Source organism: Equus asinus, chromosome 4 (assembly GCF_041296235.1).
Source record: "Equus asinus isolate D_3611 breed Donkey chromosome 4, EquAss-T2T_v2, whole genome shotgun sequence".
In the NCBI taxonomy this organism is placed as follows: Eukaryota; Metazoa; Chordata; class Mammalia; order Perissodactyla; family Equidae; genus Equus; species Equus asinus.
This window is the reverse complement of record NC_091793.1, coordinates 100,397,676-100,423,829: the sequence shown is the minus strand read 5'-3', so window position 1 is coordinate 100,423,829 and position 26,154 is coordinate 100,397,676. Positions and strand designations below refer to the sequence as shown.

The 26,154-nt window shown below is 37.1% G+C and overlaps 1 protein-coding gene across 6 annotated transcripts in view; it reads right to left on the bottom strand.

Moving 5' to 3' along the window:
- Positions 1 to 25,716, bottom strand: part of MARCHF7 (membrane associated ring-CH-type finger 7) — a 51,858-nt gene extending 26,142 nt beyond the window's left edge. For all 6 annotated transcript variants that reach the window (XR_001401077.3, XR_001401078.3, XM_014859840.3 and 3 more), the window contains exons 1-2: positions 25,584 to 25,716; positions 7,925 to 8,089 (exon numbers count right to left, since the gene is read on the bottom strand). Coding sequence is in view for 4 of the 6 variants with exons in the window: in XM_014859840.3 (XP_014715326.1) it covers positions 7,925 to 8,077 (153 nt within the window). In the remaining 2 variants the exon portion in view is untranslated. The remainder of the gene's footprint in view (positions 1 to 7,924; positions 8,090 to 25,583) is intronic.
- Positions 25,717 to 26,154: the final 438 nt, after the last annotated feature.

Below are 26,154 nucleotides of genomic sequence, written 5' to 3'. Positions count from 1 at the left end.
TTTCTTTGCAAAAATGCCTCTTCAGATCCTCTGCCCAGTTTTTTAAACAGACTGTTTAGCTTTTTGCTATTGAGTTATGAGTTCTTTATATTTGGATATTAACTCCTATAAGATATATGATTTACAAATATTTTCTCCCACTCAAAAAGTTGCCTTTTCATCTTGTTGATGGTTTCCTTTGCTGTGCAGAAGAAGCCTTTTAGTTGCACGGAGTCCCATTTGTTTATTTTTGCTTTTGTTGCCTTTACTTTTGGTGTCAAATCCAAAAAAATCACCACCAAGACCAAAGAGTTTTATGGTTTCAGGTCTTACATGCAAGTCTTTAATCCATTTTTAGTTAATCTCTGTGTATGGTCTAAGTGAGTGGTCCAGTTTTATTCTTTTGCATGTGGCTATCCAGTTTTCCCAACACCATTTATTGAAGAGACTGCCCTTTCCCCATTGTATATTCTTGGCTCCTCTGTCATTAATTAATTGACCATATATAGTTGGGTTTATTTCTTGGCTCTCTATTCTATTCCACCGATCTATGCTAATACCATACTGTTTTGATTACTACAGCTTTGTAATATAGTTCGAAATCAGAAAGCGTGATGCTTTCAGCTTTGTTGTTCTTTCTTAAAATTGCTTTGCCTATTTGGGGTCTTCTGTGGTTCCAAACAAATTTTAGGACTGTTTTATTTCTATGAAAAACGTCACTGGCATTTTGATAGGGATTATACTGAATCTGTAGATTGCCTTGGGTAGTACAGACATTTTAACAACAGTAATTCTTCCAATCCATGATCATGCAATATCTTTTCATTTATTTGTGTCTTCTTCAATTTCTTTCATGAATAGTGTTATAGTTTTTAGTGTACAGATCTTTCACTTCCTTAAGTGAAATTTATTTCTAGGTATTTTACTCTTTTTTATGGAACTGTAAATGGAACTGTTTATTTCTCTGATAGTTCATTAGTGTATAGAAACACAACTGATTTTGTACCCTGTAACTATACTGAATTAATTTATTAGTTCTAATAGTTTTTTGGTGGAGTCTTTAGGGTTTTCTATATATAATATCATGTCATCTACAGAGACAGTTTTATTTTTTCCTTTCTGATTTAGATACCGTATATCTCTTTTTTGCCTAACTGCTCCAGCTAGAGCCTCCAATACTACGTGGAATAAACGTAGTGAGAGTGGGCAGCTTTGTCTCTTGTCTTGTTCCCGATCTTAGAGGAAAAGCTTTCAGCTTTTCACCATTGAGTACCATGTTAGCTGTGGGCTTCTCACATATGGCCTTTATTATGTTGAGGTACGTTCTGTCTATATTCGTTTTGTTGTGAGTTTTTTATCATAAATAGATGTTTTAAATTTTGTCAAATGCCTTTTCTGCATCTATTGAGATGATCATATGCTTTTTATCCTTCATTTTGTTAATGTGGTGTACCACATTAATTGACGTGCGGATGGTGAACCATCTTTGCATTCCAAGGATAAATCCCACTTGACCATGGTGTAGGATCCTTTTGCTATATTGTTGTATTTGGTTTGCTAAAATTTTGTTGAGGATTTTTGCATCTATCTTCATCAGGGATACTGGCCTGTAATTATCTTTTCTTGTAGTGTTCTTGTCTAGTGTTAGTATCAGTATAATGCTTACCTTGTAAAACGAGTTTGGGAGTGTTATCCCCTCTTCTGTTTTTTGCAAGAGTTTGAGAAGGATGGGTATCAATTCTTTTTCACATGTTTGGTAGAACTGATGACTAAAGTGATCTGGTCCTGGACTTTTTTTTTTGTTGGGGGGATTTTGATTGCTGATTCAATCTCTTTACTTGTTATCGGTCTGTTCAGATTTTCTATTTCTTCATGATTCAGTCTTGGTAAATTGTGTGTTTCTTGGAATTCATTTCTTACAGGTCGTCCAGTTTTCTGCCATGTAATTGTTCATAGCAGTCCCTATGATCCTCTGTACTTTTTGTGGTACCATTTGTAATAGCTCCTCTTTCATTTCTGATTTTTTTTTATTTGAGGGAGGAGGGCACATGTGTAGTTTCAGATGGCAATTAGACTTTGGGTAGTGAACATGATGTAACCTTCAGAGAAATCGAAATATAATCATGTACACCTGAAATTTATATAATGTTATAAATCAACGTTACCTCAATAAGAACAGAATAAAATAAATAATAATTATGAACATAAAAGGTATGCAGATTGAGAAGGAGGACATAAAACTGTCCTCAGAAGACATGATCACCTATGTATGAAATCTGAAATAACTGACAAAATATTCCTGGAACTAACAAATGACTATAGTAAGGTTGCAGGATATATGGTTAATATATAAAAGTCAACTGCTTTCCTATCTACCAGCAATGAAAAAGTGGAATTTGACATTAAAAACTCTTAAACTCAATAAAATGACAACTGAATTTATAAACGAGCAAAGGACCTGAACAAACATTTCTCCAAAGATATAAAAATAGCCCAATAGTACAAGAAAAGATGCTTAATACCATGAGTCACTAAAGAAATTCAAATCAAAAGTACAATGAGATACTTCTTAATACCCACAACAGGATGGCTAGAATCAAAATCTAAATTAAGTGTAGGCAAAGATGTGGAAAGATGAGAACCTTCATACATAACTGCTGGTGGGAATACAAAACAGTCCAGCCAGTTTGGAAAACAGTCTGGCAGTTCTTCAAACAACTGAACACAGAGTTCCCATATGACTCAGCAATTTCTACTCTTAGGTGTATACCTAAGATAATTGAAAACAAGTCCACACAGAACTTGCACATGAGTGTTTACAGCAGCATTACTCATAACAACCAAAAGGTGGAAACAACTCAAATGTCCATCAACGGATAAATGGATAAACAAATGTGGCATATCCATACAATGGAATAGTATTCATCCATAAAAAGGAAGTACTGATTTATGCTACAACACAGATAAACCTTAAAAACATGCTAAGTGAAAGAAGCTAGTTACAAAAGACCACATAGTATGCTTCCACTCATGTATATTAAAGTCCAAAATAGGGAAATCACAGAAAGTAAATTAGTGCTGCTTGGTGCTGGGGGGAGAAAGGGTAGACAGTGTAGCGACAGTTAAAAAAAGAACCTTCACGGGGCTGGCCCCGTGGCCGAGCGGTTAAGTTCGCGCGCTCCGCTGCAGGCGGCCCAGTGTTTCGTTGGTTCGAATCCTGGGCGCGGACATGGCACTGCTCGTCAGACCACGCTGAGGCAGTGTCCCACATGCCACAACTAGAAGAACCCACAATGAAGAATACACAACTATGTACCGGGGGGCTTTGGGGAGAAAAAGGAAAAAATAAAATCTTTAAAAAAAAAAAAAAAAAAAAAAAAAAAACCTTCACGATTGCTACAAACACAAGCAATGTTATCCACTAGACAATGCTTAATCATGGGAAGTCATAAAATGCACTGTAACGTAAGCAAGTCCACAATGAAATGCTCTTCCTTGGCTCATTTTCATGAATCAATGCCTTGACTATGATAATTCCTGCTTTGAAAATTTTCCAGACCAAAATTACCTTAGCCATAAGCAACTTAGAACTTTGACTTCTTGTTTTAAATATTCATGTGCTGTAGAATACTCATCTCCACACTAATGTGAAGTCTTATATTCTAGTTTCTATTCAGAATGAGTAGTCTTCTCGATTTTCATAAAAAAGACATTAGTTGATCTTAAGATCATGCCCAACTTTATAACAAATCCAGGTGAGAAACCTTGCATTTATACAAAATCAAAGGACTTGGAGTTCATTTATCCCTCAAAACACACTAGGTTTACTAACTGGATCAAGACAGACTAGCAAAAACTTAGTATTCTGATCGCTCTACTGGCCTTTTACAGAACTGTTTCCACAGAGCTGTTCTTTGGCATCATGTCCTTTGCTTACAGTGAGGTTTACCAAGAAACAGTTTCACAAAACTAGGTATATACTCACAGTATGAACACTACATTGAAGACACTGTCCACTATATCATTCAGAGTTCCCTTTCAGACCAAACTGGCAAGCACTGCTCCCTTTTCCTTATGAACAAATACCTTGTAGAGCTGGATGTGTTTCTGATCTTCCTGATACCCAAAACAAGAATCCAAGCTTAACTTTAAAACTGCAGGGCTTACAAATGCCTGTCAGTGTTACAACCTTGACCCACTCTAAGTACTTTATCAGTACTTTTCCTGATTCCATTTTAAAACTATTTTCATTTTCTTGTCCTATTGTGTATATACATATGTATTTACTTCCTTGAAGCTACTCTTGTAGTAGATAAGCAAAAAAAATAAAAAATAAAAAAAATAAAGATAATGACCAGTGGTTCTTTTAATTCTTGAACACATACTATTCAAAATATGCAGTGGTAGGGAGCTCTGTAAGAGTTGATCTACAAAGTAGAGAAAGATGTAAATAACTGTAAAAAGCACATAGAACCATATAAAAAGCCTCATTTTTTGTTATTTCATATTAAAAGTAATCAATCTCTCAACAAAGCAAAAGTATAGCGGGATTAGTGGTTGCTTAAATTATGTTACAGAAAAATATATAAAAGTAACTTTATGTTTCTTTACATAGTCACAGAACATTCCCAAGTTTTTACTTTTAACAATATGAATTAAAGGAATTAAATTTTCTTTTAAAAAATATCTGAAATTCTACTTACTGTTATCAACGAGATAAAACGATCATACTTTTCAACCATTCAAATTGTAACAAAAATTTAAAGGAGTAATAGAAACACCAGCAAGGTTAATAACAGAGGTAGCCCAGCTTACAAACGGCCGAGAACCAAAAAATACTCAGAAAATCAACTGTTCAAAACTTAGAACCTACATTTTCCCAAAGAAACAATGCTATCCAGAAGTCTCAAGAAACTTAAGTTTGGGTACATTAAACGCTAATCATGTGACTAGGGGGAACAACTTATCTTTCTAGATTTCAGATCCCTATCCATGAAATGACACAAGTATTTGTCCTATTTAACTAACATTAAAAGTGAAAAAGTTCCATACAATGTCAAGCACTGTATAAATATAAGGCGTTTCCATATTATTTAATCCATAACAACAGAAATTGATCTACTATGCCCTAGACCTGACCCTCTTTTCTGAAGCTTCAGCTTCACTAAGTGTCTGAGATAAGATGGGAGTGTTATATTGCAGACAACCGAGAGTGAGAAAGCATCAGCAATTTAAAAAAAATGTTCCCTTTGATATTTAAAGGTCTCTTCCATTCATTAAGTATACATTTTACTGAGTAATCTTAAGAATATTAAATAAAACTAAACATGCAATATGTAATTTAAATATTCTAATAACCTATTATACTACACCCTAAGGATATTAATTATCTATTTTAATCAATGTAAAACCAGGAAATGATGATAATATTAGCAATAACAATCGTCATAATTATAACTGTAACATTTGAACTCTTACTACGTTCCAGGCACTGCTGTTCTAAGTGCTTTACACGTATTATTTCTATTACTCTCAAAATAAGAGAAAATGGAAAAGTAAAATATCTAGCAAAGGAATTTCAGTTTCTGAATCAAAACTAAAAAGCAAAGCAGGCTAGGAATAGTTGATTTAAGATTGGAGGGGCTGGGCCGGCCTGGTGGTGCAGTGGTTAAGTGAGCAGTTCCACTTCTTGGCAGCCCGGGGTTTGCTGGTTCGGACCCCAGGTGCGGACATGGCACTGCTTGGCAAAAGCCATGCTGTGCTAGGTATCCCACGTATAAAGCAGAGGAAGATGGGCATGGATGTTAGCTCAGGGCCAGTCTTCCTCAGGAAAAAGAGGAGGATTGGCAGTAGTTAGCTCAGGGCTAATCGTCAAAAAAAAAAAAGATTGGAGGGGCCAGCCTTGTGGACAAGTGGTTAAGTTTGCGCACTCTGCTTTGATGGCCCAGGGTTTCGCCAGTTCAGATCCTGGGCGTGGACATGGCACTGCTCATCAGGCCATGCTGAGGCAGTGTCCCACACACCACAACTACAAGGACGCACAACTAAAAATACACAACTAAAAATACACAACTATGAAGCGGGGGGCTTTGGGGAGAAAAAGGAAAAATAAAATCTTTAAAAATAAAACAGATCAGAAAGGTTCCTATAATCAATCTTAAAAAGAAGATTGGAAGCCATTTAAAGTAACTGAAGAACATTAAAGGAAAACCCCCAAATCTACCAAACTGATTAATCTTATTCATAATCAATAAAAGACAAATTTGTTTTTATGCTTGCATCTGTTTTTCCACAATAAAAACTTAGACTTTTGGAATAATCTATGACATTAAGAATAGCTGGAAAGAATAGTCCTGAAAAGAGTTACATTTTAAAGTGAATGCCAATAAATTTTCTAAATATATTCAAGACTTTCCGCATCTAAAATATTATGATTACTATAACAATTATAATAAAACAAATGCAGTAGTTAACATTTATGTATTGTTTATCATGTGGCAGCACTAGTCTCACTCAATGTATTAATTCATTTAACTCTAACAACTCGATCAACCAAATGACATGGAAAATAAGAAAGAAAGATGTTAAGTAACTTGCCCAGGTTCACATAGCTAGCAAGTAGTGGAACAGGACTCCAATCCAGGCAGTATATGTATTGTGGTTTCAGAGCCTGTGGTCCTGACTAATAAGTTATATGAAAAGTTAGACAAAATAAGTAGGCAAAATTTTGTAAAGACAATATAGGAAAGAAACCAATTCTGTGCTTTTAGTAAGTCACAGTCATTTAACCCACAACATTTCTATAGAATGTAAAATATATGATTCTGTACCTCTGGTAAACACACTCTTGTTTAACAACAGAATAAAAAAGTACATTATGAACCAACATTTAAAATGAGACCTAGTAAACTGTCCATACAAAGTCAAGAAGTGGGCAGTGGGCATTAGTAGAGAAATTATTTTTTTAATTTCAGTCTTGGAATATTTTGTAAAATGCTTATTACTGTACAGAAATATTTTTAAATGAGATTGTCATATAGTACATCACATGATATATAAATATGTAAATACTTAAGACTTAAACAGAAATTTTCACTAAAAGACTGAAATTACGTAAACATCAGACTTTAGAAAATCACATGTGGTTGAATTAGCTGTTCAATCAATAATGCAATAAACTTAAATTTGAAAGATGAGCAAGATAAATTGCATTAAACCTACAAGTCATGCCTTCCGAGATTTATACTGTTTTATACTACAGCTACCATGTTATAGCACTAATAAGACATTTAAAAAACCACAGCACTGTTAGTCCTAAGGAAAATTAGCTCCATAAAAGTAGCTTATGTACTCCAAAATTCATTCGCCAAAATAAAACCCCAAAATCCATCTAAAAGATTGTTAGTGATGTATCTTCACAAAAGGACAGCCTATTGATTTAATAATCATCAAAATTAAAAGCAAAATATTTGCAAGTCATATTCTCAAAGAAAACACTTAACAATTATTATTCCACCATTGTTTTCTGTACATGTAGAGAAAACTCGAATGAGCATAATGTTAAAGAAAAGGCGGCAGTTTTCAGTCGTTTGACAAAGTCATTCACATTGACTAATTCAGTCAAATTTATACTTAAATCAAAACTTAAAATTTTAAGTAAAAAGGTTTCTAAGTGGAAAGTATGATGATTTTAAATAACAGCACAATCCCTTATTCATAATTCTTAAGTCCAAAAAGTTTGAAAAACATTAACTTTTTGCTACTTGATGTGAACATTAATTCATTTTGCTGCAGATATATTAATGTGTTTTGATTACATGATGCCTCAGATCTAGGTGAGGGTGTTATAAACACACTCTATTACTTTTCTAAAATCCAAAAAACATGCGGAGCCAAGGATTTTGAAAAAGAGACTGTGTACATATATTCCAAATTAAGATGTTACCTGATATTCAGAATCCAGTCTAAACGAAGAGTCTCTTGAGTGATAGGTATCATTTAAACTACTTCCTCTGCTTCCAGACATCATCCTAGCACTTAAAGAGCTAGAGGGTTGAACAGAAATTCTTCTTGGAATCCTTGAAGGTTTAGACTCCATTCTTAAGGTTTTCTGTGAAATGCAAATTTTGATTAATCACTTTTGGGAAGACATGCAAACCTCAACTTTTAATCCTCCTTAATCATCAGCTCAAATCAAGAATTAAACATGCAAATTAACTATATCTGGTAGGGTAAAATGCGAGACTATCATCACCCCTCTTCTACAAGGCAGAGGTCTCAAGTTCACCAAAGGTTTCCTACTGTCCATAACATGAAGCAAATATGATAAAAGTGGGATGAGGAACTGAGATTTGTTGTTTCCAAAGCCTGAGCTCTTTTCCTTACTCAATTTTGTCTCTATCTAAAATCCTACACAAATTTGTCCTTGATGCTCTTGCTATTCTTATCTATTACTAGCATTCAATACTCATACCACGTGCATTAGCTATACTGTACTATTTTTGCACACTCCTTAATATAATATGTTCTCATAGGCCTTTCTATGCGCCTGGGAAGTCTATACATTCCCCATTCAATTCCTGGTCATGGTCTTAAAACAAGCATTTTTCTTTATGTGCTTCCATTTTGTAAATTCTTTTATTAAGACATCATACGATATAATGTAATTTGATTTCCTGTCTACTCTTCTCAAAAGAAAAAAAAAAAATCTAAGTTTTTTTCACTAAATAATCCTCAACCCACACTAAGAGTCATCATTAGCTATGCCTGATTTTTAACAATATATATAAAAATGGAATCATAAAATATATACTCTTTTATGTCTGGTTTCATTTGCTTAACATTATATTTGTGAGATTCATTAATGTTGTTGCATACAGTTGCAGTAAGTTCCCCCTAAATGGTTTATATGGTATTCCATTGTATCAATCCATACAATTTATTTGCCCATTCTGTGGATGGACACTAGAATGTTTCCAGTTTTAGGCTATTAAAATAGTGCTGCTTGCAAAGACATTTTTTTTTTTTTTGAGGAAGATTAGCCCCGAGCTAACATCTGCCTCCAATCCTCCTCTTTTTGCTGAGGAAGACTGACCCTGAGCTAACAACCGTGCCCATCTTCCTCTAGTTTTTTATATGTGGGACACCTACCACAGCATGGCTTGACAAGTGGTGCCATGTCCACACCCAGGATCCGAAATAGTGAACCCCGGGCCGCCAAAGCAGAAGGTGTGAACTTAAACACTGCACCACGGGGCGGGCCCCAAGACATTACTTTTATAAATTGAAAAAACAACTTTAAAAATTTTCTGAGGCAAGGATTTACAATGAGGCCTCTGGATAACTGAGATGCCACCAGTCTTGAGAGCAGAAAAAAGAGAAGGGCAAAACAAAGTAGTAAATAAAAAGGAATCACAATAATCTCTTCAACTTCTCCCAATCAACCACTTTCGAGGTCAAAAATTATTCTTGGGGCTGGCCCGGTGGCACAGCAGTTAAGTGCACAGGTTCCACTGTGGCAGTCCGGGCTTCTCCAGTTCGGATCCTGGATGCGGACAGGGCACTGCTTGGTACGCCATGCTGTGGTAGGCGTCCTACATATAAAGTAGAGGAAGATGGGCACAGATGTTAGCTCAGGGCCAGTCTTCCTCAGAAAGAAAGAGGAGGATTGGCAGCAGTTAGCAGAGGGCTAATCTTCCTCAGGAAAAAAAAAAAAATTATTCTCTTATTGTTCTGGTAGTGGACTGAAATTAGGTAAGTAATAACAGATGTACTCATCTCATATGCAGCTTGGATAAGGTATATTTGCTTTATGAAAATTTTCAAATTTAGGCATTTAAGTTAAAAATATCTAATTTATTTTCAGCATGTAACTTCATTAACTTCTCAACTAAGTTATGGATCAATTACATCTTTTCTACTTTAAAAGTTACTACAAAAGAATATTTGTCTCAAAAACACGCTATCAGTCAATGACAAGAAAGGATGAAGAGAGCAAAAAACGTCAACAAACATATGGTGTATACTGCCATAGGAGATACATAACAAACATAAAAAAGATATAACACAAGCCCAATAGCAATTAAAATTATTCAACTAAGAATATCTAGCTAATGCTGGAGCTGGCCCAGTGCTACAGCAGTTAAGTTCGCACCTTCCACTTCTCAGCAGTCTGGGGTTCGCTGGTTCGGATCACAGGTGCGGATGTGGCACTGCTTGGCAAAAAGGCATGCTTTGGTAGGTGTCCCATGTATAAAGCAGAGGAAGATGAGCATGGATGTTAGCTCAGGGCCAGTCTTCCTCAGCAAAAAGAAGAGGATTGGCAGTAGTTACCTCAGGGCTAATCTTCAAAAAAAAAAAAAGAATATCTAGCTAATGAGAAACTAGAGTAAAAGTCATACTGGGATATGATTAAATCAAAGAAAGCTCATCAAAAAGGGTCATGAAATAACAGTTCTGAACTTCAAGTTAAACAAGACAGGTTACTCTTATGCGTTAATTTTGGGCCCTATTTCCAAAACTCCTATAAAATGACAGTAAATGAATCCAAAAGCTATTACTATGAAAAGGACAGGAAAGGCAACCACAGAAGGCAAGAGATTTCAATATATATTTGGAAAATCAAAAGTAGGAGGAGAGGTAGAGTAATTCAGCAGACAGGATGAAGCTACACACCAAGAAAGAGGTAGGAACTATAAGCAAAGCATTTGGCCTTTGCCCCATAGAAAGAATCAAGACCCAGAAATGCAAGGTACCATAAAAAGGGATGATGATTGAAATTGAAAAGAAGTTGTTGAACTAAAATCTGTAGCTGAAGCAGTAAAACCCCAAATTTTTCCTCTAGCTTGACTCTTCCAAAAATAGGATATTTATTCTCCAGAGAATAAGGATCTCACAGGCAATTTTTCCCCCTTTCTTTGCAGGGTAAGCATAGCGAATAAGAAACAAATCTATATATTCAATGTTGAGACCCAAGGACTCTCCTGATCTGTTTCTAAAATGCTATCAGGAGATAAAGGGATTTTACTCTTACAACACCAAACAAAACACCAGAGATAAGATTTCTGGATACTGACATTTGGAATGCTCCCAATTACAAAGCTAACTTGTCATCTGACCATCCTACCCAACAGCAAGGTCCATTAGTTACCAAGAGTTTCTAATTAGCTTTTTAGTCCTTCTCTCTAATAGACAAACATCAAGGATCACTTGGTATCCAAGGAAGGCCTCTAACATCAAAGTAAAAAACAAAAAAAGGAACTTAGAGAAAATGTGCGGAAAGAAGCTAACTACTATCCCAAAAGACATTCATTCATAAAATAAGAACAGGATGCTGGAGAAAGCAATCAGAGTATAACAAAGAGTTTGTGGAAATTTAAAACGATACACTTAAAAAATGTGATACACTGAAATAAATGCAACATAAGGATTGGGAGTAAACTGAGGAAACCTCCCAGATGTAGAAAATCTAATTTGAAAATAGAATTGTCTAAGGGAGTTATCATATGACTATAACTATGGTTACAGAGATAGAAAGAAGAAAATAGAGGAGAGAACATTTCCAAAGCAATAAAAGAAATTTTCTAGAATTGAAAGACACAAATCTCCACGTTGAAAGGGTTCAAAAGTACTTAGCAGGATCAGAGAAAAAAGATGACCACTCATCACAATTTACCATCTTGAAATTTCAGAACAGGAGAAATAAAGGGAAGATCTTATAGTTACAAGAGTGGAAAAGTGAGTCACACATAAAAGAACAGTAATCAGAATGGCTTCTTAATTATAACTTTAAAAACTCTTAAAACAATAAAGCATTGCCTATAGTTCTGAGAAAACTGTTTAGACTTGAATTCCAATCTAACGACTGAGGTAGAGAATAGAACAAATTTTTAGACATGCAAGATCTTAAAAAAACAATCAATCAAAATCCCCCACAAAAATCATAGGAAGCTAAACGAAGAGCATGTCCTAGGAAAATGGGAATGTAAAGAATGAAAGAACCAGACATGGAATCTAGGAAACAATAACAAAAGAATGCAGAAAGCATAGGGAGCAAACGATCCAGATTGGAGTAAGATCACAGATAATGGAAGTAAAGTTCTAAGAAAAAAAATAACATCATATGGAAACTATTTTGGCATGTGGCAGAGATGATGATACACTGGGAAAAAAATGTTGAGTACACAGAACAAATAGCAACTTATAAATTAATTTTCTAATCTGGGAAAATACAGCTCTTGTTCAAGAAAGGATGTACTGCTATGCTTGGGTGAACTCTAATATTTACATAATTATAATAATGTAAACAGACTACTAAATCAATAATTTTGCTACAAACATGCTGGGGGATGGAGGTGGGTAGGCGAAGTAAGGACAATGATGGATAATGAAATAGAAGTAATATTGAAAAACATGAAATAACAGTATAAACACATCATTTAGAAATGTGAAGGTAAATTTTAGAACAGCTAAAAAGTTGAGGGTCACTGCCTTTGGAAAGTGGGACTGGGAATGAGGTAAAGGATGGGGCAAAGGACTTCTGTTTTCCTTTTAAGTAGGATGACCATATTTCCTCGTTTGCCTAGAACAGTCCTAGTTTATGGCCAGAAAAGTCCTAATTTGTGCTCATTATCCCAGGACAATTATTAATAGTGCTTCCGTTGTCTCTTAAAAGTGGCCTGGTTTGAATGATAAAAGCATATGGTTACCTAACATAAATCTTTCCAAAGCTTTTTATAAACTATATAACATACATCCATACAAAATTTATTAAAAAGAGGTGATTTATGAACTGGACATTTAAAGAAGGTATATATTAGTAGAAAGAATATTAATGTTTAAACACTGACATGCAAAAGCCCATAAATGATTTAGCAAGTAGCATATTTATTTTATCAAGAAGGTTATAAAAATACTAAACAGGGACCGTATATATGATCCGAGGATTTTAAACAGGATGACAAAATGCTTGTTAAGAGAACAGGCCTACAAATGGTTCTTTAACAACAATGCTTCTTAATCATACCTCTCGTAGTTTACTCTGACTACATTTAAACCCAATTCTTACCTGCAGAATGAAACTAACCTAGTATGAAATCTGCGCAAAACAAATCTCTTGGGAAAAGGCAAAGAGGCAGCGTCCTCTGAGAGATAATTTATACTGTATTCAACTATTTTTGGCAACTCCTCTACACAAATTGATTGAATTTTCACAAGGTAGGTGTTACCAGAAAACTTATATAATTTGGTTGCATAAGTTGTAGGTCAAAAGCACAAAAAAAAGTAAAAAAAATAAAATGTGCAGTCCTTGAAAAACTTCTACTAGACTATTTACAAGGTACTATGTGGCATCTTTTCAAGTTCATTCATTTAACAAATACATTTTTTTTTTAGATGCTTAGTGTGCACATTAATACTAAACAAGGGGATGAGGTGAGGGGACAACATTGAACATACTGAGATAGCGACTATGAAGAAGCTGTAGTCTAGTAGAAAACAAACTACACAAATAAATAGCTTAAACAGTTATAATTGCTGTAAAGGGAAAAGTATAAGCAAGAATAAGACTAGCAGAAAAAAGGTGTTTGAAGCCTAATACTTTTAACCAAGACTTAAAGAGCACAGCACAAAAAATGTTCATATGTATAATCTTTCCTCAATGGTCAACATAATGGTCTCCTGGTTTCCTTCTGTCACTATACAGTGTTTCTTTAAACCTAAATTTCTTTATGATTTGATTCCAGAGTTGTACAGTTGAGCCCTCTCTTTTTTTTTAAAGATTGGCACCTGAGCTAACAACTGTTGCCAATCTTTTTTTTCTTCTTCTCCCCAAAGCCCCCCAGTACATAGCGGCATATTCTAGTTGTTTAAGTGCCTCTGATTGTGCTCTGTGGAACGCCGCCTCAGCATGGACTGATGAGTGCTGTCATGTCCACACCCAGGATCGGAACTGGGGAAACCCTGGGCTGCCAAAGCGGAATGCACGAACTTAACCACTGGGCCATGGGGCCAGCCCCTGAGCTCTCTTTCTGTTTGGTGATAAGACAGAAAGCTTATCACCAGGCTGGTCTCATAGGTGTGTGACCTATGAAGACACACAGGGCCCTGTGCTTGATTAACAGCTTTGCTGCCAACATCTCGAAACTATTACTAATTTCATCTTTGAACCTGTGTTTTATAAGTGAAGTCAGATAGGACAGTGGAGCTGGAGCAGAAGAGATATGCACCTGTCTGCCATGCCTTGCCACTCAATTTGCATACAGCACTCATCATTGCTATGAAGCTTCCATAACACTTAATGTGTACTCTCTGTGAGCCCGACTCAAGTCCTAGCCTTCATGGGTCCACCATAACTGTGTCCTCATGTTCCTTAACAACACATCTATGACTGAGTAAGCTGAGGCAGTGACAGCTGCAAGAGGCCACATTTTCCATTCTCCAGAACTTGTTTCCAATTCAGAAAGAAGGTAATGAGCCACAAAACCACAAAAATCTTATGATCAATATGTGAGGAACTTTTCAACTTCTGAAATAAAGTCTGATGGGTGAAGATTCTCTGGAGCTGATATGTAACTGCTTGTTTACCTAATTAGTCATACTTTTACTATATTAAATGCGCCCTCCACCTTGAGGAATTTTAATAGTGACTGATATAAGTAGGAGTGGAAAACAGGTATTTATACCAACTCCACAATTTACATAGTCTGTCCATCTCATAAACCCGTGGCCTATTAGCTACTAAAAAAACTGACTGTTCTCTTGTAGGTAATTTCGTTCCACTGGGCTTCCTAGGAAACTCTCTCAAGAGCTCTTTAAAGCAAGTTCATGTTTTTGGTGGCCTGCTGAACACTATTAAGGATCTTTAGACCAAAAAAGTTTTTCCTACCTATAAACAGCACAATTCAAATCTACTCTGTGGAAATAATCTTACCTTAAACTTTCTGTAAGCACAGGTAAAAAGCCAAAAGGAATTCTAAGTCATTACCTGACATGCACAATTCTGTAACTAATTCTGTGCCTGATGCAGCAAGTTACCAAAATTTCATAGTCATATGTTAAACACAACTGAAAAACTACCTCTCAACTTACAGTAAAATAGACAATTTTAAATGGAATTTTACAATGTTTTCCAGCAAGAATTTACTTGGATATCAGGCCTCCTCTGGGAAAACCAACAAAGTTTGTCTCTAATAATACTACGCAGAGCTTCGTCTAAAGGGAACTCATCATTAATCCACAAATTTCTTCTTTTATTTTTCATTCTACTAGTGATGGCACTAATTCCCAATCAAACTTTCAATTATTTTCTACCACCTTAAACAGGCAGTTTAAATTCTTTGGTCTAGCATCCAGAATTCTAACCTACCTTTTCCACTTCATTTCCAACTATGTACTACCTTAAAAAAATCCTAGTTCTAGTTCAACTTTTTTTGTTTTTTGAGGAAGATTAGCCCTGAGGTAACATCTGCCACCAATCTTCCTCTTTTTGCTGAGGAAGACTGGCCCTGAGTAAACATCCATGACCATCTTCCTCTACTTTATATGTGGGATGCCTACCACAGCATGGCTTGCCAAGCAGTGCCATAATTGCTGCACCACCAGGCCACCCCGTTCCAGTTCAACTTTTAAGTTAGTTACTCTTTCCCCACCGCCCCCCCCAATAAAGAAATTAAAGTTAGTTATTGAGTAATATACCAGGCAGGGTACTAAACTCTAGGAATATAATAATAAAACCTATCTCCTGAATCCATATTTCAGGGGTGGGGTTATGAATGAAATAAAATAAATATAATACAAGTATAATAGCAGATACACAAAATACTGTGGGACAGAATATTCAGTTCTGCAGATTATTCAAACCAATTCTTCCTCCAAAACAATGAAAAACGTTAGATAAAATACAAATGAAGGGTGATAAGGTAATAAGGAATTACTAGGTCAATAATGATGGGAAAATGGGAATCCAAGAGATATGAGAGTGCAAAAGCCACTTCTGCCCTGATGGCATTTGTGAATTCCAGAAAATGTGAATTTTCATTTGCCTGTCTCATGCAAGAAAATCAAAGCCCAAGACATGTATAAGGTGAGGAATCTAACAAGCCACCTCATCACAATCAGCAGGACTCCAAAGGGCCACGACAGGGTAAGAATTAAAACAGAAGCAAATGAGTTATTGTGCAGATTTGCAGCTAAGACTGATGTTCCCTAGATGGTAATTATAAGTTCAAACAGTGAATTTGGTTTAAGACGGTGCCAGTCTAGTAAGCCACCAAGAACCTGGCAGAAGCAAACACAAATCTTGCTGGAGGAATGAGCCTTCATGCTAGGCTTCAGATAACTTCTACAAACAATTTCTCAAGTATAATAAGCAGGTTGATAACTAAGCATACAAGGAAACAAGGCACCGCAAACAAGGTCCTTGAGACACAAAAGACAAGAGAAAAGATAGACTAACAAAAACATCAAATCAAGTATTTCACAGAGAGATTATATAAAATAACTATGTTTAAAATGTTTAAATAAAGAGAAGCCTGAAAAATGTGTGCAGGTAAGAGGACACTGAAAAAAGTAAAGCCCCTGAAAAAAGGACTAAACAGAAAAATACAATAAATATAATTAAATGTAAATGACACCATAAGAACAAGACACATCCAAAATGGAAGACATTCTGTAGGATAATTAGCCTGGACTCTTCTAAAAGTCAATGTCACAAAGAAAAAACATGGAAGTGCTTTTCTAGTTCTAGTTGGAGACTAAAGAAACAAAATCAAATCCAATGCATGAACTTTGGTTGAATCCTGATTCAAAAAACAATTAACAGAAAGTCTGAATATGAACTGAATTTTAGTAAAGTGTCATGATGTCTGCAACTTAGTTTTAAACGGTTCTGAAATAAGAACACATATTTAAGGAAACAAATATATGTAAAGACACATAATCTATATAGATACAAAGCAAATATGGCAAATTAGCGACTACTAAATATATGTCAAGTTATACACATATTAATCTTACTGTTCTCCCAACTTTTCTCTGCTTGAATGTTTTAAAGCAAAATAAATCAAATAAAATTGGGGGGAAGTGTTCCATATCTGCTTAGTATATAGAAAGCCACAAGAGAACATCACTCCTACTCTAACATAACAAGAGTAAGCCAGATAATCTAAAATTCACTTTTCTTGAGTCCATCAGAGCTGAGGTTGCAAGGCAACCAGATGAAATGAACTGCAAAGAATAGCAAGCCCTTTCACAAGGAGAGATGGGACAAAGGTGGCCACCATGAAAGCTGATAAGAAGTAACAGCTAAAATGTACCAAATTCCTAAATTCCTAAAGGCCAAATATTTGCTAGTGTGACAGTTCAGAAACTCTGGGAGCCCCAACACAAGGTGAGTCTTTCCATGGGCCTCCACTGAGTGTGCCTAAGAAAAAAATGAGGACAGACGAGAGATTTGAAAGAATCTCACTCTTTGTAGTATGACCATGCAGGGCCTGCCTATGTCTAAAAGAGAAGGAGAACCTGAAACAGTTCATCCATGCTTCAGACCCTGCATGAGTATAAGGTGGGATCGGCTGTTTGAAGGGAATCCACTTTCAGCAAGGACTCTGCACTAATACAAGGCAGAGATCAGCTGCTGGGGTAGGGGGGAGAGTGAAGGGGACCGGCAGGGTATCTGCCTGCACTCTGGACTCTAGACGACAGGGAGAAGGCAGGAAATCTTGGGTCAACCTCACCTCTGATGATCAGGCACACAGAGCCTGCCTAAGACTGGAGAAGGATGCACGGAACTAAGTACACCCCCCCGCCCTCCCCCCACCCCCTGCACCATGTCTACTGCTGAGGGAGTTACAACAGCCTGAAAGACACCCCTCTGTGGTGAAGATGTGCTGGGCCTTCAGGAAATTTGAGGCTGGTGAAAGAATACTGAAAAAAATCCTCTGGCACCCCAGGCCTCATACTAAGCACTGTGCAGTGGCAGTCCACGACTGGAATACTTTGAAGGTAAATAAAGCAACAATAAAGCTCAAACCCAGCTCAACTACAGACTAAACCAATGCAACCTACCATACTAACAGTCTGACAGAAGTGGAATATGTCCATATCCAGGTAAAAATATTATTTATCTCAGTCTCTACTGTTATTTTATTTACAATCTTTGACATTCAATCAAAAATTACAAGATAAAAATACAAGAGGGAAAAAAAATCAACCCATTGCCAAGAGATAAAAGAGTCAACAAAACCAGATGAAGAGACGGCCCCAATGTTAGGAAACTGATGCATTTAACAGTAGACTAGGCAAAATTGAAAAACTAGGGAACTGCAAAACAGGCCAGAAGAAGTTACCCAGAATGAAGCATGGAAAACCAGCTGATGGTAAATACAGAAGAGAGGATTTAAGAGACACTGAGGGAAGAGTAGGAAAGTTTATTGTACATTTAATTGACATTACAGAAGGAAAGAACTAGGACAGAGAAAAATTTGAAGAGATATTGGTTGAAAGTTTTTCAAAACAGAGGAAGGATCAGAGTCAAGAAGCCCAACAATTATCAACCAGAATAATTAGCAATTATACTAATTGCTACATTAGATACTCATACCAGATTGCTGAAAATCATTAAACTTAAAAAAAAACAAAACCGAAAATGTTATGGGAGCATCAAATTGGGAGCCAAGATGAGAAAGACTTGGGAAGAGGGAACATTTGAATTGACCTCTGAAGAATAAAATCATGAAAAGAGGAAGGCATAAAGATGCTAAAGCATGTTGAAGAAGACCTGGAAAATAAAAAATAATGTATGAGGCGTGAAATTGAAGGCATGGAAGGGGAAAGAGGAAACAAAAGGAATCTGAAGGAAATAAATACATAAAGTAGATTATACCCAGATTGTAAAGTCAATCTTGTGTCCTCTACTCAGGAGTTTTTTACTTTAATAAGGCAACAGTTTTGAAGCTTTTTACTACCAGTAATTTGTGTACTTTTGTTCTCCCTCAGGACCCCAGAAATTATGTTCCCGAAAACAATTAGAGCTTTCAAAGATGAAACAATTAGCAGTCCAAAAAAACCTTATCTAGTTTTGCCTAGCCTATAATAATAGATTCATATATAGCTTCCTGCATTTCTTACAATACTGAAAGTCACTATTAATTTTACTACCTTTGTGGAACCATGAGGAACAAACCACTGCTATAGACTCAGGCTTAGGAGCTGCTAGAGATTTTCAAACAGCATCAGCTAAAAACAAACAAAAAATCCCCCAAACTAAATCAGTATTAAGGACAAGTTATTAGGAAGAGACATGCTGGTTCCAAGACAAATTAGTGAAAGCCCAAAGTAAATGAACAGAAAGCAAATTCAATACATCTCAAGTGGAAAAGAATTTACCCAATAATTGGGGGGTGGCGGGAAGGGAGGGATTATTCAAACTACTGATGAAGAACAAACATTTTTCTTTTCTTTTTTTGCAGGGAGTCAGGAGTGGAGGACAAGGAAGCACACCAAGATAAACTGGTTGTAAAGAATGAGTAGTCTGAAGTGCCCAGAAGAGGTAAAGAAGCTTGCTGGAAATATATTTGAAAACACAGGAGAACTGTTTGGGCTGAGAGATTTTCAATCACTTACACTAATCTATTTACTTTTCCCCATACATGTGCTACCTCCATGCCTTCTGCTTGTACTGTACCTCCTATCTGGTCAGCCTTAGTGCCTCCCTCCACTGTTTATGTCTAATTAGTAGAATTTGGGGCACTATGAAAAAGTAAACTGAAAAACTTCAGGCAATATAGGAAAATGCCTGGAACAAAGCAGTTCTACCTATTACCTTATTTAAGAGTAAAGCTTTCTCTGAGCATTACCACAAGTTGCCTACCAAGTAGGGCTTAGATTTTTGGTTTACCAAATTTGGAAAGCTGTTAATTCTTAAGATCAGAGAAATACCAGTGTAATGCTCAAAGGTTTTTCGTTGATTCTGCTTATAAAGAGTCTTTCAAATAACATGCATCCTCTCCCACCACTCTGAAGATCACTATGTCCCATTACTGCAACAATCTTGTTAACAGGATCTGTTAAGAGTCACATAGTAGTCATAAACCAAATAACCAGACAAACAAAAAGGCCCCAGCTCCATCCATATTAACAAACAGTACAGCCCACAACTAAGACTGTTTGCTCATTTTCAATATATTCATTAATACAGGTAATCCTTGCAAAACAGGAAACTAAGGCTAGGCAAGATAAATTAAGCATTGCCCAATTTTTAGTATGAGCCAATTTCTCACCATCTGTAAAAATACGATAGTTAACAGTGCAAACAAGCTTTGAAGCCTGTCCCTTACTTGGTGTGACTCTAAGCTTAATCCCTCTAAGGCTTAATTTCTTCACTTAACAAAATGGGGATAATAACAGTACCAGGTATACTGTGGGCTTTGCTGGCACACAGTATGTATTCAGTAAATACTAGCTATTATTAAGCAATACCATCAGTGTTAAGAGATTTTGATACAAACAGCTTAGTAGACACTCTGGCTTTTCATTATTTGAAATTTGTCTTTAACATGTAATAAAAAAGACTTTTTTAAAAGTCATTCATATTTATGTACAGGAAAACAATTGCTGCAGGGTAAAGAAACTTATACACCTTACATATATAACTCTATATAAAACACTGGAAAAAATAGCCACTATTAACATTTTACTATGTCTCTGTTTGGGTTTTGTTCTCTTCTTTAGACTCAGTTTTCTGAAATTTCTTTAATGTACTTTGTCTTACTTTGATAATCAAGGGAAACAGTTATCTGCAAATAAAAAGACGTTTTTATAACTCATATTACAATAAAATTTATAAGTAACTCCTAAAAATAATTCACTTCCTAAATTGCAGTACTGCTAGTTTACCCTTCTTAGTACCTACATACCAAAAGGAAGTAATAAATATTAAACAATTAAGTATTATTTTAGTAAATACTAAGTGGACGAGAAGGTTAAAATCACTTCACAAAACGGAATTTAGATTACCTGAGTATGCCTTAAAAAATTTTTTTTACTATGAAAAATGTCAAACATACACAAAAAGTAAAGATAATAATGAATCTCTATGTATCAATCAAGTCTTCAACAATTATCAACATCTGACCTATCTTCTTGTTTGTTTTACCATCCTCTATTTTAAAGCAAACCCCAATCATGACATCTTTAAGGATGCCTGTTCTTATAATGCTCTTAAGCAACTTGTGGTAAATGACAAACTATGGCTACAAATCCCTCCCATTCAAGTAAGCACACACCTCCGCATTGTGATGTTGCCGGTGTGCACTAAAGAGGTGGAATCTGTTCTTTTTTTTTTTTGGCTTTTTCTCCCCAAATTCCCCCAGTACATAGCTGTATATTTTAGTTGTGGGTCCTTCTACTTGTAGCATGTGGGATATTGCCTCAACATGGCCTGATGAGCGGTGCCATGTCCATACCCAGGATTTGAACCAGTGAAACCCTGGGCCGCTGAAGTGGAGCACACGAATTAACCACCCAGCCACAGGGCCGGCCACTAAAGAGGTGGAATCTTATTCTCCCATCCCTTGAATGTGGGCTAGCCTTGTGAGACTTACTTTGACTAGGAGAATACAGTGTAAATGACATTATACGATTTGCAAGGCTGTAAGAAGTCTCATAGTTTCCACTTGCACGTTCTTGGAACGCTGTCTTGAGACTCCCATGTCATAAAGGATAATATGGAGCAAAGCCTAAATGTTGCTTAACACCAACTGCCAGACATGTGAGTGTTGTCGTCTTAGACCTTCCAGCCTGAGAAATCCTTCAGCTGAATGTTGGTACATGAGTGAACCCAGGCAAAACCAGCAACTGTCCAAGAGGCACACAGAACCGTAAAATATTAGTAAACAGTTTCAATCCACTAGGTTTTCAGGCAGTTTGTATGCAGTAATACAGTAGGGCTTCATAACTTATCCTAACTTTTACTTTCTTACAATTATCATTATGTACCCGGTTTCTATGAAAAATTTGATTCTATTTCACGGTCTAACCTAGAATTTGTCTTAAACACCAGGGAAGTTGCAGTTACTGAATTAACAAAAGCACAACATTACCATGCAATAAATTCATGCAACGAAGGCCAAAGAGATCACACAAAATACCAATGTATTTCAATAGCCAATAGTCTTCCAGAAATACAAATGCAGTTACAATTCCATTATTTACGTCTATTTGGTTTATCTTTTTGTTTAAAAAAATCTGCTTCTGGGGGAAAATTTTTTTTCTTAATGGGAAATCCTAGTGTTTTAATAATCCTAGTGAACACAGAGACATGGAAACTAAGGGTGGTTACATGAGGAAAGTGCTTTAAAAACACAGAACTCTATGGGTCTTCTAAAAAAAAGCCTCTTGATTTTTAGCTGACAAATATTTAAGAAATAAAGATCTACCCAGGTCTTGAAAAATAATAACCAGAAAAAAGTTTAACGTCTCCATGAGAAAACATGACTATGATATTAAGTCTACAATAGAGTACTTCATAAAATAATCTGTTCTCCTTTGAAGTTTCAATGTTCATTCAGTAAGTGGAGATCATTTTAGAGTTTTTTCTGGAAAGTGAGAGTTTCTCAAACACATTACACTAAAGTACAATAAGGAAAGGAAAGATGAGAACTAGCTTTGAAGGTTCAAAATCTGCCCTCTTCTAAAGCTGCTGACAAAAGTGGGTGTAGAGAGGTAAGTGATTTTAAAACCAGATGTTCAACTTATCTAGTCTAACCGGTAGAGCCACAGAGAAATATATTCGAGAGCAAGAAAAACCAGCTTGACTATATAACTTTAGAATAGAGTAGAAAAGTTAAAAATTAAGATCAATGAAAATTAAACCCCAGCCACTCTCAAATTATAATGTTATCCCCCTCTTTTGGGCTCATGTTATGATTAGAAACTGTATTACAGATAGAAGTTTTGCAAAATAATGAATAATGAGAAGATAAATTATTTTGCTGTAATAGAATTTTGCTTTAGTGAATTCAAGTAGATCTTAGGAATCCAAAACCTTACTTTAAATTGTAATTATCCTAATGTGATAAGTTGTTGATTCAGTTATTTAACAATTGAAAGGTTCATTAGTTCTGAAGTTTAATTTGTTGGTTAAAAATAAGGTTTGATGCAAGCCTGTGCATTTCACCAATGCATTTCCCACTGTTCTTTACTGGCATTTAATTACCCATAGTAACAGAAGGATGTATCAGCAAAGACAATCTAAAAATGATTTTTATTTCACTTAGGGACACAATAGCTCTCCATTCCCAACAGCACAGAGCACTAACTTTCCAAAACAGTACAAAAGGTCTTTCATGTCATGCTGTAACCTTCCATTCAACTGTTTCAGCTATGGGGAACAAATTGTCCATTCCTCAAACAAACCCATGATACTATGACTTTGCAGTTTCCTTATCAAACTCCTAGTCATCCTTCACTTCTCAGCTTAAACAATACTTCCTGTAAAACTTCCCTCAAGATAAAACACTCCTCTGTGCGTCCATGGTACTACTATACACATGTATTAAGGTAACAGCAGTAGTTGTTTACACTAGTTGGACGGCTAAATTGTGAGTTGTGGAGGGCAGATGCTGTGTCAAGAATTCTTGCAATGTGAAGCCCTAATCTAGTAGCCAGAATACAACAAAAAATTACCAGATGATGTAAAACATTTTTGTAATGTACAATGTTCTACAATGTTTGATAATTTTGCACTATTAAAATTATTTTCCCAAAATATTAAAATGTGGGTAACTCTTGAACACATACCAGATGAAGAGTTGTGTGAAGTGGATATATGGAGCTGATTAAAAATTGGAGCACCAAGGATGATTTTTTATGTCCAAGCTGATTATCTGACACCTTCACGTAGAACATATGTGCGTATCTATACAGGGGCATCTTTGTGCTTTATCTGGGAAAATAGGCTCTCCTGCCAATGTGGCAGAAAGAGAAATCACTTGTACTTAAATAAGTAGGAATTTTTAATCACACTTACTCAAGACATATGACCCAGCATGCAACTTTGGAAAAAACCCAAGACTTTGCATTCTGACCTTGCTAACATCCGTGGTATAATTTGGGTAAAAGAAGAGCTGTAAAAAGTTCTTATCTAAAAATACTTGTAGTATAGAACTTATATACACTATTGTGTGTGAGAACCAGCAGTCAGCCACTGTGGGGGACATACTACAGGCTGAGTAAAATTTTAGGGTTATTCTGATCAGAATGCATGAATATAAACAATTGGAATGCGTGAATATAAACAATGGGACTTTACGTACCAATTCCAATTGTTTACATCCATTAAAAATTCATTCTGCAAGTATTATGTCCCCCAACGTGTTGACTGCTTCTCACAACCTCATCTAATTTAATCCTCACCTCAACCCTAGGAATTAACCTGTTTTTCTAAGGAAATCTGAAGAGGTTAAATAATTATGGCAAAATCCAGACTTACACCCAAATCTTCTGACTTTAATCTTCATACACCACTTGTTTCACAAAATGGTGTAGAACTGTGAATGAAAGCCCATTTCTGAAACAAAATTTTATCTCACGAAAAAAATCTGGTTACACTGTGTCTGCCTTAACAATATACTGTTCGATTTTTACATCAAAAATTCGTCTTTAACCTACCTCTTAGTTCTAAACAGAAATGGATAGATAGGAGTAAGAAAAGTGGAAAATGTAAAACAATGAAAAAAGAAAAATACCTATAATACCTAAAAAGTCCTACAAGATCGAAAAGAAATGTTACTAAATTCAATTTCAGTTGGTACATTTACTCTTAAGTGCCAACGAGATTAGTCGCGACGAATTTATTACCAAGACAGAGACTGTCCCTATATATTAATATTTACATCCGTACGTAGGAAAAAAGTATTAATAGTGTAGGATTTTTTGGTGTGTGTACACGTTCATCTTTACTACGCAGTTTCATCAAAATGAGGGAGTATGCTAATACTGGTGCCTTCCGTATTTTTACTTCTTATGCCAACAGGTCCGTTTTTTATACATATCACCTATTTCAATTTGAAGAACAATTTACTACAATACAAAAGGACTCCCAAGTATCACGATATTCAAGAACTGGAAGGATCAATGAGCAAATCTTCACCCCATCTAAAGGGCTGGCCAAGTCTCTTCGATTCGAGGCCGGGTTGGCAGAGCCCTAACTCTCCCCGCCTTCAACACCGCGCTCTCTAAATACCACACTCGTGACCCTCCAGGCCCGCAGCGCTCCGGAGGACTCTCCTCACCCCGTCGAAGAGGAGGCCGCCAAAGGCCACACAGGGCTCAAGCCCCTTGCCCTCACCCATCCCCCCGTCTATAAGGAAGAAGCGCAATCCGTCCCCTCCACCCATCACAAACTCCGCCACGGGACGAAAGGCCACCGGCAGAGCGGGCCTGCCCCCGGCTCCCCCTTCGAAGCCGCGGTCCCGGATCAAGCTCCTCCACCCCAGCTAGAGAGAAAGGACCCAGGCGGGCGCTTCGTGTCCTCCCCTCCCCCACCCGCGGCCTTCACCAGAACCACCACCCCGAGAGGCAGAAACCCGAGCTTCGCAGCTTATTACCCCTGCTCCCGAGATGGCATTGAACAGGGCGCGTCCCGCTCGCAGCGACCACACCGCCGGCGACCTCCTCCGAGTTCTAGGCCTCTCAGTGAGGCAGAGCAGTCGGCAGCGAAGCACAATGGCGCCCACCCCTCTCCTGGATCCGGCGCAGAACCAGCCGCCAACGTTAAATGCCCCTCCCTTCTCCTCCTCCCCCAGTTTCGCAGACTCGGCCGGCTTCTCGCGAGAGTGGCGGCGCTGCGGCGACCCGAGAGCTGCGGGCGGGCTCGACGTACCCCGCCGCCGGGTGGTGCTCTGATTGCGGCAACCGTTGAAGGGCTGCCCTCGGGGAGGCAGCGAGGCGCCACCGGTAAGCGGCTGCGGCTGGTCGGCCGGCGGGCTGGCGGCTGGGCCGGCGAGCGTGCGGGCGCCGGGAGCCGGGCGCTAGAGGCCCGGCCCTGGTTGGCCGCCCTCGCCTCGGTGACGAGGGGCTCTGAGCCAGCCCTGCCGCTCCCCGGCACCCGAGTCCCCGCCACCTGCTCTTGCCCCCTCCAGCAAACCTGCCGGGCCCACTGCTCGAAATACTGCCTAG